This window comes from Manacus vitellinus, unplaced genomic scaffold (assembly GCF_001715985.3).
Source record: "Manacus vitellinus isolate BGI_N305 unplaced genomic scaffold, ASM171598v3 scaffold_21_pilon, whole genome shotgun sequence".
Classification (NCBI taxonomy): domain Eukaryota; kingdom Metazoa; phylum Chordata; class Aves; order Passeriformes; family Pipridae; genus Manacus; species Manacus vitellinus.
In genome coordinates this window covers 8,357,411-8,373,360 of record NW_021939546.1, presented here as the reverse complement: position 1 = coordinate 8,373,360, position 15,950 = coordinate 8,357,411, and the positions used below count along the sequence as shown (strand labels likewise).

The window sequence follows — 15,950 nt, the reverse complement described above, 5'->3', positions numbered from 1 at the left end:
CTGATAAAGCAGATGCATCTCACAAAATGTGCTGAAGGATCAGCAATCCCGGGACTGAACTGGGAGGTTGATAATCCCTCAGGAAAAACCCTGGCAGCTCCCCCCTCTGCAGCTCAGCTCCAGAAGGCAGGTCCCAAGCCCCTAAAGGTTGTGTCGGACCATTGCACTGTACTTCTCATTTGCATATCTGCCCTAATGCACTGAAACGTGGGACAGTCACACTCACAACAGAATCTGGGCCCAATAATTTCTACTGCTTTTGCTCTGCAAGATCTGCCAGTGTGGAGTTCTTTGTGGACAGACAAGAGTTCAAATTCACCGGGTGGTTGGGCATGAGGTGACATGGAGCCAGGCCTAAAGCCCGCTGCCATCCAGCCCTCCAGGGCTGGGGCAGGTTTAAACCCATTTGTACTGTCCTGGAATCTGCAGTGGGCTTTGTAAACAAACAAACATTGTACTTCCACAAAACCACTGCTGTCTACTCCTCTAATCAGAGTGTTTTTAATGTTGCGGTTCCTTGACAGTATCGGGAAATGCCATCAGAGACCTAATAAAAAGAGAGATCTCTGGCGAGGCAGCTTTGATAAAATGGATGTTTCCTACTATTGACTTCAAAGGAAAGAAAGTGAGCCTAATATTATTATTGTTTTTTTAAAGCACTCCTTTGGCATCAGTGCATGACACCCTCCATTCCAAAAGCCAAAAATACTTTCCAGACTTCAACAACATTCCCTCGACTCAGGCATGGAAACTCATTGTTTAGGTGAAGTAACTCAAAAGCCTGTAAGCTGTTGCATGCAGACCTATTTTCCTCACAGATGCAGAGCTGTCCTTCAGATTCATCTGTGGCTGTAGCCCGTAGAGATCTCATTTCTCACCGTGCATTGCCAGACACTCACTCCCTGTGGATCATAGACAGCATCATACTCACTATCTACTGAGAACAGAGATTCCGTGCTGGTTTCCTTAGGAACAGCAGCAATAATACTAATCTGCTCAACAGGCCCCTTCCTCCTGTACTGCCAATAACCAGGTTGCTGCCCATGAAGTGTTACGGATGCAGCTGAGCCTTCTGATGAAAGCTTGCACATGTCCATGACACGTCCAACCACCTGCCTCGTGCAGTAAAAATAACAGGGAGTTCAGCCCCAGCTCTATCATTTGTGTAATCTGTACAAAAATCTGCTTCAGAGGTAAATTGCAAATGGTTAGTTTGTGTGATGTAGTGATTTGAACACAAGATCTGCACTGGAATGCTGGAATTACCTCAGGATGCCTTTAGGCAAGTTACTTATCTCCTCTGTCTCAATTTTCCCATGTTTAATGCAGTACCTATAGTGTCTCACCCTTAGGGATTCAAAAGAACTGAGTACAAACAGCACAGGTGCTGAATTTCACTTTGCACAATAGAGCACCCAAATCAATCCATTGAGACTCCTCCCAAACTGAGTATTTTGCATATATAAACGAAAAAAAATTCTGCTTTGAAGTCTTCCCCATCCAGACAAGCATGTAATGTGACAGACAAGTCTAGAACATTTTCCTTGAAATACATGAAGTAGAGACATTAATATTATCCTTATCCAGCTCCTTTCATGGGTATATCACACACATCAGGATTCCTGATTTCTATAAAGACTAATTGCATATGTAGAAATTACGTAAAGACAAATACACCTACCTTCATCCTCTCTGTGGAGGCCCCTGAGCACATACACACGCAGTGATGGGAACATAATTTTCTACTCTTTATGGAGCCACAAGAGTGCAAAAGGGTAAACTAATAAGCCAAGAACAGATTTGTCCAAATCAAACAACTCTAGACAACTAAATGAGCAGCTCTATATTTACATTTGCAAGCAGCGGCTTAAACCAAGGATGCAATATCTGGAGATCAGCACGGTTCTACTCACCAAAGTACTCGAAGAACTGAAAGGCAGCAAAAGATGCAGCTATGAGAAACTTTTTCTTTTCTTTCTTTTTTTTTTTTTTTAAATAAAAACCATTTAAGCTTGCTAATTTTTGCTGTCTCAGACAATCAAAATTCCAATTGTCTGGGACATCAAATCTAAAAAAGCATGAAATTAATCTTCAGAAGTTAAAGTCTTAAAGGCATTGCATCATTATTTTTGTTGGATATATTTTTGATTATAATGCAGATGAACCCCAAATTTAATAAAACTAAAATAACATGAGTTAAGTATGAAACATAACAGGATATTGCAAAGAGATTAGGTAGTTTCCTTTAGACTACTTGCAGAGCCCAAGGAAAAACCAAACTGAGGGACACAATGACGAGAAGGCACTGCTTAATTAGAATATTTAACAGAATATGAAAACAGAATACTCATAGTACCGGTTTTGGCAATGAAACACAGTGAGCAGAATATGGACCCAAAACATCAGTAGTGCTCTGCACCAGACCCTGTTTAGCCTGTCGACTGTCTGTAGTAGAGAAAGAAGCAGGCTCGCTAAATTCAAACCAGCTGCAACGATGAGAGTGTTACAGTTGGACTGAAGGAAGCTTACCTCATGAAAGTATTGTGGAAACTGCTGTTGGAAAGATAATAAAAGGATTAACTGCAGTTTTAGTGAACCATTTACTTTTCAATCAAAATGTCTCATGTATTTCCTGTTCTCAAGTAGCTTGAATTCCAAAATTCCTTTGTCTATTACAGTACATAGTAGCAAAGCCTGTCATAAGAAATTAATAATTTTACATGGAGAAGTACTTTTATGTATGAGGGAGGGGTGCTGCTTGCTGTTAGCTTCTCCTGAGCAGTCAATACCTAGTCAGGCAGTAATCTTACAGAGAGGAACAAAATCAAGGGCTTAAAAAGGAAGTACAATGGGTAATTGTGAACAGCGAAAGAAAATCTCCACTACAAATACCAAGAGATGTAAAGTTACTTTAACAAAGCTACAGCAAAACCGAAACAAAATCTCAGACCTCTATAGACAGAGAATGAATTGCCTTCTTAATTTGCAGGAATAACAGTACAATTATTACCACATCAAGAAAAGCCATCATTTAAAATGACATGACATCACTGCACAATGCAACACTGCACAGCAACCCTTGTTTAAAGCAGAATGGAATTCGCTGGGCAAATAATCCCCACTTGATATTAATAACTATAGGGAGCTGTGCTGCAGCTCTGGATCTTGCCCCTGCTAGATCAAGGTCTTTCCAGGGTAGAAAACTGAATTTGCAAAGAAGACACGTTTTTCGTGTGCTCTGTTGGATCCACTTTACTCCACACAGGATTCCAGACTGTAAAATTTAACATATCATACCTCTGCTGACAGTGGAAGGCTCTTATTCTGGGAATAGGAGAGTTAACTCCAAGTTGGGCCAATGGAAAACTCTTGCTTGTGATTGGGCCATTCCATGTATGGGAACAACTACAGTATCTGCTCCAATAAAACAGATCTTTATACACTTATATGCCAAGGCTAAATACACATGCCATAAAGGCTGTTTGCAACATCAGATGCAAAGGTTTTTCCAACTTATTCACAATGTTAAACCTTGAGATGTTATCAAAAGCTGGTACTTTAATGCAGATGAAAATGATGAAAAGTAAGAAATTTTTAGCATTTGCTAAGATATCACATGATTTAATGTCTCTGATTTACTGAGTCTTCTGTAGGAATGGGAATGTAACATTAGAATTCTGCTACACAATACCTGTCAAATACGCATTTTGCAGGAAAAGAGAAAGGTTCCCTTACCCACAGAGTCTACTAAATCTTTCAGCATCACAGGAAAGCTAATCGGCGCTTCACATTTTAAGTGTTTCTTCTTAAAAGTGTGAAATAAAAGTAGGAAGAAGACTGATCTTGCTCCAGATCAAAAAAAAAAAACCCCAAAGTAGGCTAAAATAAAATGTCTAAGTATGCTGTCACATCTTACTTACCTATACTTTTCTGTTTACAAAGAAGAAACTTGTATTATCCTTTGATGATTTATCACTTAATAAAAGCTATGCGTGGGAAGTTAAATTCATTCCTACATTTACAAAATGTGAGTGAGCTACTTCTGGAAACAAACAAGTTGATTCTTCCTCTCAAAGTAAAAAGAAACAAGGAAATCTTAGAGTGTTTCTGTTTTATCTTGGACAACTTGAAGGTATTCGCTCAGTATCTGCACTGTTGCCAGTATTATTTTAGGAATACCCACTCAACAGTGCAGACATTAAGATAATGTTTTTCATTTATCCGATGGAAATAAATAGATAATCAGGACAATCATGTACAGAGAAAAGTTTTCTCTGCAAAACAATACTGTTGTTTTCTTCCTTCTCCCTTCCATAACTGTCGCAGGCCTGCAAGCTTTTTTCTTGAACAAACGAAAAAAAAGTAAGCTTTTTCTATAAACATTCTTTCCTATTCCTCCATAGAAAGCTACAGCTTGCCATGGAAAAGTATGTCATGATCTAACTTTCTTACATGCATTTTCCATTCTATCATGCTCTGATCAAAACAATAAAATAGACATATAGCCGAAAATTCTGCCTATCAGGAACCACAACCTGCTGCCATAATAGTTCCCTTTGTCTGTACTTATTTGTGTGTGTGTGTATGTGTGTGTATGACACCCACACGCATGTGGGTGTTACAAATAAGACTTTCCAAATTTCATGGCCCAATTTGGAAGCTTATGTCAAACTTGTTTTGCTTCATCTGTTTCAGTCAGGGTCTTATATCATTGTTGTTTCAAACATGTGGAAAGCTTAATGGAAGTCATTAACTTTTATTTTAGTTTGGCCATATTGTCATCATGGTGGGCAGATGCAGAGATGGTGTTATTCCCAAGATCCTCTTTTTGGAACACTGCTGTTGTTTACATCTTCTTGATCAGAAGAGAACAATGGTTTTTACTTATTTTTAAAGCTCTGTTTTGCAAATTAAAAAAGCCCCTAACAACCTTTGAAAACGTAATTAAACATATTCTTTTTATTTTTTTAGCTGTTTAAAATCCTTTAACAAGTTTCTTTTTTTTTTCTAAACTACCATTTGAAACTTTTGCACTCACAACTCTATGGGTTACTGTTCAGCTGAAGGAATGAAAAGAATTTCATTAGATGTGTTTTATGTTTCTTGATTAAAAATGTCACCCGAGGCTCAGTGACTTTGTTTTACGTTAAATGACGGCTGCGTGCTTTGATCATCACTTTATTAGTGCTTTAATGAATATTAAAAAAACAAAGCACTGTATTAAACTTTAAGCTCTCATATAAGGAAACTGAATCCCTTTTCCAAGAACTACAGTATTTCTTACTCAATCATTTCCTTCTAGATTAAGGTTTTCTCCAATTCCCCTTTAGCCTGCTGCAGACTAAGTTACAGGAAAGCACAACAATTATATTGGAATAAGATCGAAGAGAGAGCAAGAATGAAGCAGAGCAGTTATGTTTCTGTTCAAACAAATATAATCCAGACTTACCATGCACTTGTTTGGTTTTTCTCCAGAATGAACCCTCATATGAATCAGCAGTTTGTAACGAGCATTGAAGGGTTTATAGCGGCGGACACAGCCTGCCCAGAAGCAAGTGAAGTCCTCTCCTTTCCGCTGGTCAATGTGAGTCTTTTCTATGTGTCTGACCAGTTCGTCTTGTTGGTCATAAGTGGCACTGCAGTCAATCCACTGACAGACCTGTTTGCCACTGCTCAGGTCCTGTTCATCCCCGTCACTGGGCTGCAGGGACTTTGGAGACATGGAGGCGTTTAAGTGAGGCAGAGTCCCTTGGGTCTGGCTTAGCTGCTGGTGGAGGTGGTAAGGGGGAGGCAGCCCCTGGTGATGGCGAAAAAGATCAGCACTGGAGGAATAATCGTCAGCTGGTTCTTGTTTTAAGAAACTCACCTTCTGGGTGCTGTGCGAGGTGTTCTGGTGAGCAATGCCAGAACCATTCATCATAAGGCTGAGGCTTCCATTCTCCTCCACTTGCTGCATTTGTATCTGCTCACAGTCACCTCTGTCACAGTCAGCGGAAAGAGGTACAAGACATGCTGGAGGGGAGGGAATACTGCAAGGGTTTCCAGGCTGAGAGCAAGATTGGGGCTGAGAGGATTTTTGAGCACTGTGATGACTGATCTCCACAGGATGAGAGGAAATGCCAGCTGCATTAGTTCGCAGCCCATTCACACAGGTGACCAGTGACGTCTGCGATGTGCGGATGATCGCGGTAATATCGATTCCTTCGGCTGAAGACGGCACGACAGAGATGCATCTCTTCTTCAGGTTGCTTGTTTGTAGCCTAGCTGAGTGCTGAGGGGTGCCAAGTGACAAAGGACTCAGGGAGGAGCTGTGTTCATTATTAAACAAGTAGGATGAAAGTGAATTTGTAAAGCTATTATTCATTAGGTCTAGTTCAGGATGCAGACTACCGGAGGCTCTCAGCTCCATCCCCTCCGTAATCCTCCTATGTGTGGAAGCCTCAGACAGAACCTTATAATCACTGGGGCATTCTTGTTTAATGTGCTGAGCCGGGTGACTTCCATTCAGGCATGGAGCAGCAGAATCTACTGAGTCTTGAAACCTGGGTGACCTGTAATACAGTTTTCATTAAGCATCGCTAACTACCACAGGATTTATGATTTTTGTACAAGATACAACACTTGTTAAGCCCTGGAGAATGGAAGCGTTTGCTCTCTGCTGAATGTTGCCTGTCTAATGCAGCAATTACACCAAAAAAAATCTGCAATGCTTCCCCTACAACCTGTGCAAAGTCAGCATCATTTTACACAGGATTAATTTTACGCAATGGGTTACACACGGAACAGACAATCTCCCCTCCACTGCTACAGGCAGTTCATCAATCACAATCTAGGCTTTCAATGCATAATAGATCGGGCAAAACAATAGCTGAGAATGAAGTTTGAGAGCTTTGGGCATTTTTGAATTATTCAAATATCAGCATTTTCCTCAGAGCACACTGGGAAAATGCCTTGGTATTCTTGTTCACACGAATAAAAAAAGGCTGGCTGAGCTACGCTTACATGTCCGAGACAGGCTTTCCTTCACTAGACTAAAACAGGAGGAATATCAGTGGGGGAAAAAGGAATACAAAGAAAGAACTGCTCAATTTCAACCAGCGGTTCAGAATCAATGAGATATCAGCTGAGTATTTACATTCACAAAATACAAAGTACACAGTTAGTAGATTTAAATTGGCAGCCTGTGCACTCCCATTTCTATTTTTCATAATAAAGTGTGCATGGGTCTGTAAATCAAAGTAAGATTGTTCTGCAAAAGCGATTTTTCATCTTTCCTGATGTGTGCTGAATCCATTCATTCAGGAAGCAGAATCTTAAGAAATGCCACATAAACTTTTCAAAAAAACACTGCATTAGGAAACAGCTCCTCCTAACATTTTCTTCTTCCAAGCAGTTAGCAACTGGTTTATGGCTTAAAATAAAACATTTTATCTCAGCTATAAACATTTACTGTGGATGATCCAACTGTGTGATTTTTCTTAGGACCAGAGGGTGTTCCTTACATATCCCTAAAGCACGGGAGGGTTTAACCTATGGCTTCACTGTGCAGCGATGTGCCAGACTCAGAAGAGGAAACAGTACATCTGTGTGCAGGAAAGCTGTACCTGAGCTAATAAACCCTCCAGAGAAGTGCCCCATGGCTCTTAGGCTGACATGTTCCACTTAAATGAATTTCATGCTTTTCTGATGCTAGCACCACAAAAGCTGGAAAAAACCCAACCATTTGGCAACTTGTGTGTGACACCACAGCTAAGGCAGATCTGACACATTTTAAAGCATGAAACACATATGCATAAGGTATTTTGCACATAAACATATATTAAACTGTGGAGCTGCTGAATAAACTGCATTTATTTTATACCTTAGATGATTTTATCACTATTATCCACCACTAACATTAAAATGGGAAGCTGTGACAACTTCTACAACTTCCCTGGTAACAGCTCTCAGAGAACGAGCAATTAGAAAAAAAACATAACAACAATATAAAGCTTCAAAAATACTTCCTTCCCATGAAATTAAGGTTGTCAAAAAATGACACCTGTTCGAGGCACACAACTGGCAACACTGCATTCACTAGTGACAGGTTTCTAAGCTCCAACAGTTTGCAGGCAATAGGGTTGATATTAAAAAACCCTTTAAGATCATGAGAGAAGTGAAATTCCCCACCATTCACTGATATAGAACAATCAGATCTTGCATTTGCCACCAGAAATTTCAAAAGAGTATATTTAAACATTTTAGAGGTTTCCATAAACCATTACTTATAATTTCTCCCTTTAGGTTTGCACAGTTGGTCTCAGGGTAAACTTAAAGCACCTGTTTTTGCAGATGGTAAATTTATATTAAAAAAACCCAAACCCAACAGTATTCATACATTATTTTTTAACATTTACAGAACCATATGTCTGTAAAATATGTGGCATAAGTATACTTTTATGGCACATGTTTGGGAAACCCTGCTCTGCTTGCTCAGTAAAAAGCATGGTGTTTTAAACTCATTCTGAGAAAGGCTTTACACATGCCATGCCAGGCACAGTATTTCCTATTACTTAGTTTCTGCTGTACAAAAACTCTTCTAAATAATTCAGTTTGTATCATAGTTTAGTGGTCCCAAAGCCTCAGGCTAAAGTAAACACAACACATTTCCTACATCACATAAAGCTAACCCAAGCCTTACATTTCAGCCTGTGATAATTGGTGTCATATTATTAAGCTTTATGTAAAGCTCCCATCTTGCCAGAAATCCACATGAGGAGTTTGGCTTTTGCCTAAGCTGGAGTCAGTGCAGAGTACCTGCAGGATGGATACAAACACCCCTATCCTGAGAAATACTAGCTTCCCAAAACTCTCAGGAACATCCATCTGCATTTCCAGCAGAGGAGTTTACTCAGTCAGGACTGTATTGCTGTGATGCTGCCATGTAGAATATGAGACACACAAGAGAGGAGTTTTGAACCAAAAGGCAAGCTGGAATACCTTATTTCAAAAGCAATGATGGCACTGAATTCATACTTCCCATTGCCACAGCCATGTCTTATCCATTGCTCTGCCTACAAAATGATAAGCACAGGCTGCTTGTGCAGATCAGAAGCAAGTCCTTTCCAGGGACTGCAGTTTTCTCTGTAGCACTATATACTTATATACACTATATATCCCATGTTAGTTAGCTCTGCTGGGAGGATCTAACATTTCTTCAATCTCCTGATGTTTTGAGCGCTGGGCCACTTAATGCTGAGCTTGCATTAATGCACATTTCCTGTATTACTGGTAGAATTCTGCCATCACTATTCTAGGGAAAGCCCTGCTCGTTCCTCCAAGTCCTGAAAGGGTTGGAGGAAGAAAGTGCAAAGAAACAAAACTAATGCAGGAGCAACATAAGGTGTCTGGCATCCAACTTGCTGGGTGGGTCCTCTTTTACCCATTGACTATTTGCTCCTGCAAAGGCATCTTGCTGTCACAGCCAGGGATCAGATTCTAGGCCTGGTACCCACAGGCTGTGCTGGCCCTAAGGATTTCATGATCTCTGGACAGTAGCCAAATATAAATGTCTACAAAATAAACAGCCAAGATGAGGGGACGAAGTAGAGCGGGACAGTGTAAGGAGCACCGTGTGGACACATGGATCAGCACGAGCAGCTCTGGGGAGCTTCCAGATGGGCAATCCTGGAAGGGAGTGGAGTCAGCAGAATACGCCCCATAAGCCTCTCTTCATGGGGAGCATCCATGCACCAGGGATGGACAGTCCGAGGGAACAGAATTGCTGCTGAAGCACATGAAAGCTGAGTGTAAGGCCTTTGAAGAGTAACAGCAGCCTCTCAGTGGATACTAAGGCAGTGTTTCCAAAGAGACTCCCTTACGTGGTAATTGGAGCCAGAGCACGAGGCCAGTAGCACCACGCCAGAAGCACTGCAGTTCCCAACTGCCCTCAGAGGAAAAGATGACTGTATCTGAAATCTCCGGATTATTTACAAAACATACATGCCTTCCATTGCCACTGTAAATGTGTGCTCGGTGATAACTGACAGTTTTAAGAAGCTGGAGGGGATTGTTCTGCTGCACATCCAGGGACCCCGTGCAACACTATCCGAGTGCTCTGATGTCTTCCCTGGGTTTTACATGTGAGCACTGAGCACCGTGTGGGAGGGTTTGCCGCGTCTGATAATGGATTATTTGACAAAGGGCCAGCATTAGCTGTGTGCTGACTCCAGTTGTGGTGAGGAAGGTATTGGGATTTTTCCAGTCCCACACGCATTGCATTCACAGATAGAATGTAGCAGCAATTAGGTTGCAGAACTTAGAAGTTATTAACTGAGTGGGGAAAAGGGGCCAGGAAGAAGAAGGATCGTGATTCTTGGACTACGGCAGTCATCCCTAGAATACAGTTTTCAAGAGAAAGCAATTCAGGGAGAAGCTGAAGGGGATAACAAGTTTCAGTGCATTGAGGGGAAAAAAGGACAATCACAACTCCAAATCCTGAGGGAGACTTTTGATTTCTAGGGGAGGTGCTCTCTGGTTTGTTTGGCTTTTCCCTGACATTCCATATCCTAGAAACACAAAGCTGTTCAAAGCTCAACCCAGAGAGACTGTTTGAATTTGTATCTCCCTTTATTTCTGTGCTGGTCACTAGAACTGGGCAGAACAACCAAAGAGAGTTTGCCCTGACTTCTGTGTGCTCCAATATCTGACAATTCCAGCCCTACTACTCTATTTTCTAATGAAGGCTGAGATGGGGGGTGGGGAGGTGCAGAGCACTCCTGGTTCCCACTAATTTCACTGCTGGGCATTTACCCCCACCTCAGCTATGTTCCCCTGTTTTCAGATCTTCAGGAAAGACCATCTTTTCTGTTACTTGTTTGTAAAGAACCTTTAGTGTCACAAACACCACGAACAGAAATCATCCCAAATGCTTCTCTCAAATGCCAAAGTTCTGGCTCTAAACCATGTGTCTCACGAGCAGCACAGTGATATAATGAGACACTGTGTCTAGGAGGTCCACAGAGCAGAGCTGGGCACTGGCTTCACCTTGCAAATCCCATGCTGACAAAATCAGTACTAGCCAGGTGGACACACAAGCAAGAGCATGATCAGTAGGACACAAAACCAAATCTGTAATGGAGAAGAAGGGTCCTTCAAGATACTCTCCATACATTTCCAAACTTAGAAGCAGCAGAGCTTCAAGGCTTTAGACCATGCCACAAGGAAAGGAGAGGGAATCAGGTCTATAACCTGCTGCTTTCTCATGTTATGCAACAGACAATCCTTTATGTTGCTCTGGGAATCCTCTTCCAAATGGGGGCTGGAAGGGGTTCATATTTCTGAGGGTGGGTACTGTGATGCCAGGTATGCAGGTATCTATCATTTCCTCATTAGAAATTTTACAAAAAGGTTCAGAAAGATCTAAGCAGAGCACTCTCTTCCTCCTTTTGTTTGCTCCTGCCCTAATTATCTTTGTTTCATAATTGTCCTCACTGACAGAATTAAAAAAAGGTTGATAATTGCCAGTCCCACACTGAGCCATAAAGAAGCCAGGAGGGAGCAGATTTACATCCAGTTGCAAATGCATCTACAAATCTTTGTAGCAATACTGGAATATTTTGTTATGTGGCATGGATATTATTTGTCCTTTTTAAACAAACAAACAAACATACAAAAAACTCTTTCCACTTGCTTGTCATGTTACTTTGCCTCCTTCTCCTGAAAACACAGATGTTCTTACCCCACCAGTAAATGGAAAAGGGGAAACAAGACATAAATATGTATAATAAAATCAGAAACAGTCGGATTTCCAAGACCAAGCTGTAGGCCGTATTTCCTCTTACTGTGGCTATGGAAATTTGGGCTTGATAGTTCCATGCACATAGTGCCAGTTATTCCAAGTACCTAAGATAAAGGCTGCAACTTTACTGAAGTTTCTCTTTTCTACAGCTCTTCAAAAAGGTCAAGATTATTCCATATTATATCCCCTGCCAAAAAGCAGCATAATTAAAATAGATGGACAGATTTTAATTTGTAGCAGGCTTCTATTCACAATGGATGTCTGTTTAGGGTACTTGTTTAAAATCTGGTAATGTTAAATTTGTTACAACAACAAAAAAATAATGGAGTTCTGTGTTTTCATATAATTAATTTATAGCAAATGTTTAAATAGAGATTCTGTTCATAGCATATCCAACTACAGTGTATATATCAAAACCAGAGACCAAATTTTCACATTACGGCCTTAAAAGCAAATACCAAGGATGTGGCTGTATGGGAACACTGAAAATACTGAACAATGAAAAGGAGATGCTGTAGAAATTAAAGTGGCATTGGCTTCCCGTACGTTTGATGGTGGCATGCCAAATTGCCACATGGGAGACACCGGGTTGGGACCGAGTATCATCCCTGCCCTCCAGGCTGCAATTTGGGAACACCACGGCAATGGGGCGGAGGTACAGGGGAGGCAAGTCTGACCCTACTGAACCCTCCGAGGCAAAGTTCTCATCTACTTTTGAGCATCCTGGAAGAGCCCCCCCAGAGAAGCTGTATTTAAACTTCAGTTCAGAGGCTGTGGCTGCACACGCAGTGACTCCTCTGGCACCAAAGGACTTCCGAAACAAAGGGGAAGCCAATAATACACTTTCAAATGTAGCACCCACAGATGCTACTGGGAAACAGTTCCAACAAAGCAACTCTCCAGAAGAGCAAAGTGCACGAACTGATAAAAGTTGCAGCTTTGGTACCTCATATCCGAGTGCGCCAGGTTGAGCTGACCCACGTGCAGCAGCCTCTCCCGGGACAGGGGGTGCTCTCGCATGAGGGAGTTCCCTGTGTGGAGGAAGAGCCCTTGCCTGCAGACAGGCACTGAACTACTCGTCATCTCCATGTCCATCATGGTCTTCTTCTCGGAGATCAAATTGCAATGATTGTAGCCACCGTTCACTGTCAAAAAAATAAGTAAAATAAAAAACAATAAGCCTTTGACTAAGAACTCTCTACAATGACTACTACTTTGTACACTCGTTTTGGATTTCCTTGCAGAATTCTCATCAATGACACGGCAGTGGAAATGAAGGGTTTCACAAGGAAGACAAAATTAATTGCAAAGGAATCTGGGTCTGTGAACTATTGTTTATTTCTCATTTTAAGTTTTGTGGCTATTTCTACCTCAAAAAAGATAACTTCCTTTCCTTCTTTGCATTTTTAGGGTAAAGCCTTGCCTGTTACATTTTGGAGAGGGATGTTTCAGAGTCCCTTTATTTCCAGGGAGAGGGACTCTCTGAAAACAGTGACGTAAGTCGAGTTTTTCTTTGCAGATAATTATCTCTGTGATTATGACTTTAGATGGGCATGTTTCTACTTTAGTCAGGTCAACAGTGTGAAAAAATTTAAGTGGTTTTATTTTAATTTATACATTTAACTGTATTTTCCAAGTAAGCTATTATTATAAATGTTAATGCTAATAATCATAAATTCTGCTCTGGTAAATACTCCATTTTACAGACTAGAAAAACAGACTAGAGCTATAGCAATATTACTCAGAAATATATATGTCACCATTTTCACTACAGTAGATAAATCATGTTCCTAAAATACTAGATCTTCCTCAAATCTGATTTTTCATGCAGACAAAATGTAATGGTGTCAGATACTAAGGCAAGCGTAGTTCTGTAGTTTTCATACAGAGCTCAGAAGTGGCTCCTTCACCCTTGTACCCAGCTCTGATGGTGAGGGGAACTGCACTGTAGTCAGCCCACCCTCCAAGGAGGCACTGAGTGTCACACACTGAGGAAGAAAACAAATTCTGCAAAGGGACAGAAAAGATAAAGCCTGTGCTCAGTTTCCTGCAAATCATTGATTTTCACAAGCATCCAGGTGTGTTACAAGGCACAATTCATCCCACTATAGTTTTGTTGTCTCTTGAGTTTTACCCAGACAATGCCTACATCATTCAGCCATCCCAAAATAGGCTCATGCAGCTCCAAGACGTTTTCCTCTTCTCATTGACTATACAAGGTGCCCAAAACAAGTAACTGAAACTAAGTACCTGACTTAGTAATTGTGTGAAATTAATTGTGTGAAATCAATCTCTCTGAGCAGCCATAGACTTACAAACATCCCCGTCACCAATAACCTGCTCTACACTGCTCTCAGGTCTGCTCCTTCTTCTACTGAAACCCTCACTGGACCCACCACAGACAACACAACTTTTACCATTTCAGCAGTATAATTTGTGGTATTATCCAGGACAGGTATATATCAGTATTGAATCATAGAATGGCTTGGGTTGGAAGGGACCTTCAGAGATCGTCTAGTCCAAACCCCCTGTCATGGCCAGGCATGTCTTCCACTAGACCAGGTTGCTCAAAGTCCCATCCAACCTGGCCTTGAACTGTTCCAGGGATGAGGCATCCACAGCTTCTCTGGGCAAACTGTGCCAGGGCCTCACCACTCTTCATGAAAAATTTCCTTCTTTATATCCTAACTAAATCTATCTTCCTTCAGTTTAAAACCATTACTACAATCCCTAGTAAAAAGTTTTTCTGTTTTTCTTACAAATTCTGCTTTACATATTGAAAGGCCACAATACGGTCTCCCCAGAGCCTTCTCTTCTCCAGGCTGAACAAGTCCAGCTCTCTCAGCCAGTCTCCAGAGCAGAGGTGCTCCACCCCTCTGATCATATTCTAACCCTGTAGCAAACTGAAGGTGAGTGGGAGAGCCTGGGCTGCCATGGTCCTCTATAATTACAGTCAATGAAAGCTTTGAAAATTATGAGAATCACGTTCAGGGGTTTGGTGAGTATAAATGAGAAGAAAGAGGTGACTGGGGAAGGCAAAAAAAGTCTCTGGTAACTTAGAATTCGTGAAAGGCCTCGCAGCACAGAAGTCCATTCTCCTCTACTGGCTGGGCTCCACAGCATCCCCATCATGCTCCATGGAGCCATTGTAATGGGAAGACCATGTCAGATGAAGATGTAGTCCGGAGCCACAGAAAAGAGCAGGCATATATGACACCCAAATTACAACTTGCATGAGGCACTACTGTGACATTTCCAGAAGAGAATTCCTTGTTTCCAGTGAAAAGTTTTCAGTGTTTGGCTGATACATTACATTTCTTGACCATTTATTTGATTTTTACTTTTTCAGAAGTCAGAATCTTTAAAATTGGAAAACTAATACTGAGTTTTTCCTACCCAGCTCCATCACAACACTAAGGCATGTGAAAAGTCCTAGGAAGTGTAGGTCAGCATCATTTTATATAAACATTTATAAAAAGCCCATGTAAGATTTTTCAGGAAAGAGATTTTAAAGAGAAACTGGTTTGCATTTAAACTATACAAAATGGGCCATCAGCCTTCTTCATGGTAATTAATATATATGTTCTAGTTATTTCAGATCTATATTCAGAGACCTGAATTCACTGACACTGTGTGAGTGTTCTGAATGACTCTGAAGAGATATAGAAGCTGTACAGAAATGCAGCATCTTCTGGTCTGTACAAGGCAGTAACCAAACCTTTTAAGATCACTTTGGAGGCCTTTCAGCTTATAGTGGGTCTTTCTGATTATTAGCTCTGCCCTGCTTGTAATCAGGACATAAATTATCATGATTCTCTGGAGTCCACAGCTTCATTGGGCTTTATCCCATTCCTATACTGCCTTCATTCAATCATAATTTAACTCACTTCAGGGATAATACCTACCTTAGCAAGACTGTATAATGAGACTCTGGATTCTTAATTGGTTTAGGAGAATCACATTTAAAGGGTATCTAAATACACTGTTGAACACTAGTGAATCAGCTCTCCACACTTCCAAAGGCCACATGACCAAGAAAAGATGGTAAATCAATCAGACTTAAAATACCCAATTCACAGTTCCTCTATTTCCATCAGCAGTGTTACTTGGAATATAGTCAAGATGTATCTTCCCTCCAAAATATTGTGGAGTCGCTTAAAATGTTTAAGGT

The 15,950-nt window shown here is 41.0% G+C and overlaps 1 protein-coding gene across 1 annotated transcript in view; it reads right to left on the bottom strand.

The window, feature by feature from the left end:
- GLIS1 (GLIS family zinc finger 1) overlaps positions 1–15,950 on the bottom strand; it is a 181,713-nt gene that overhangs the window by 81,525 nt on the left and 84,238 nt on the right. The window contains exons 2-3 of the mRNA XM_008925189.3: positions 12,726–12,924; positions 5,450–6,551 (exon numbers count right to left, since the gene is read on the bottom strand). Coding sequence (XP_008923437.3) covers positions 5,450–6,551; positions 12,726–12,924 — 1,301 coding nt within the window. The remainder of the gene's footprint in view (positions 1–5,449; positions 6,552–12,725; positions 12,925–15,950) is intronic.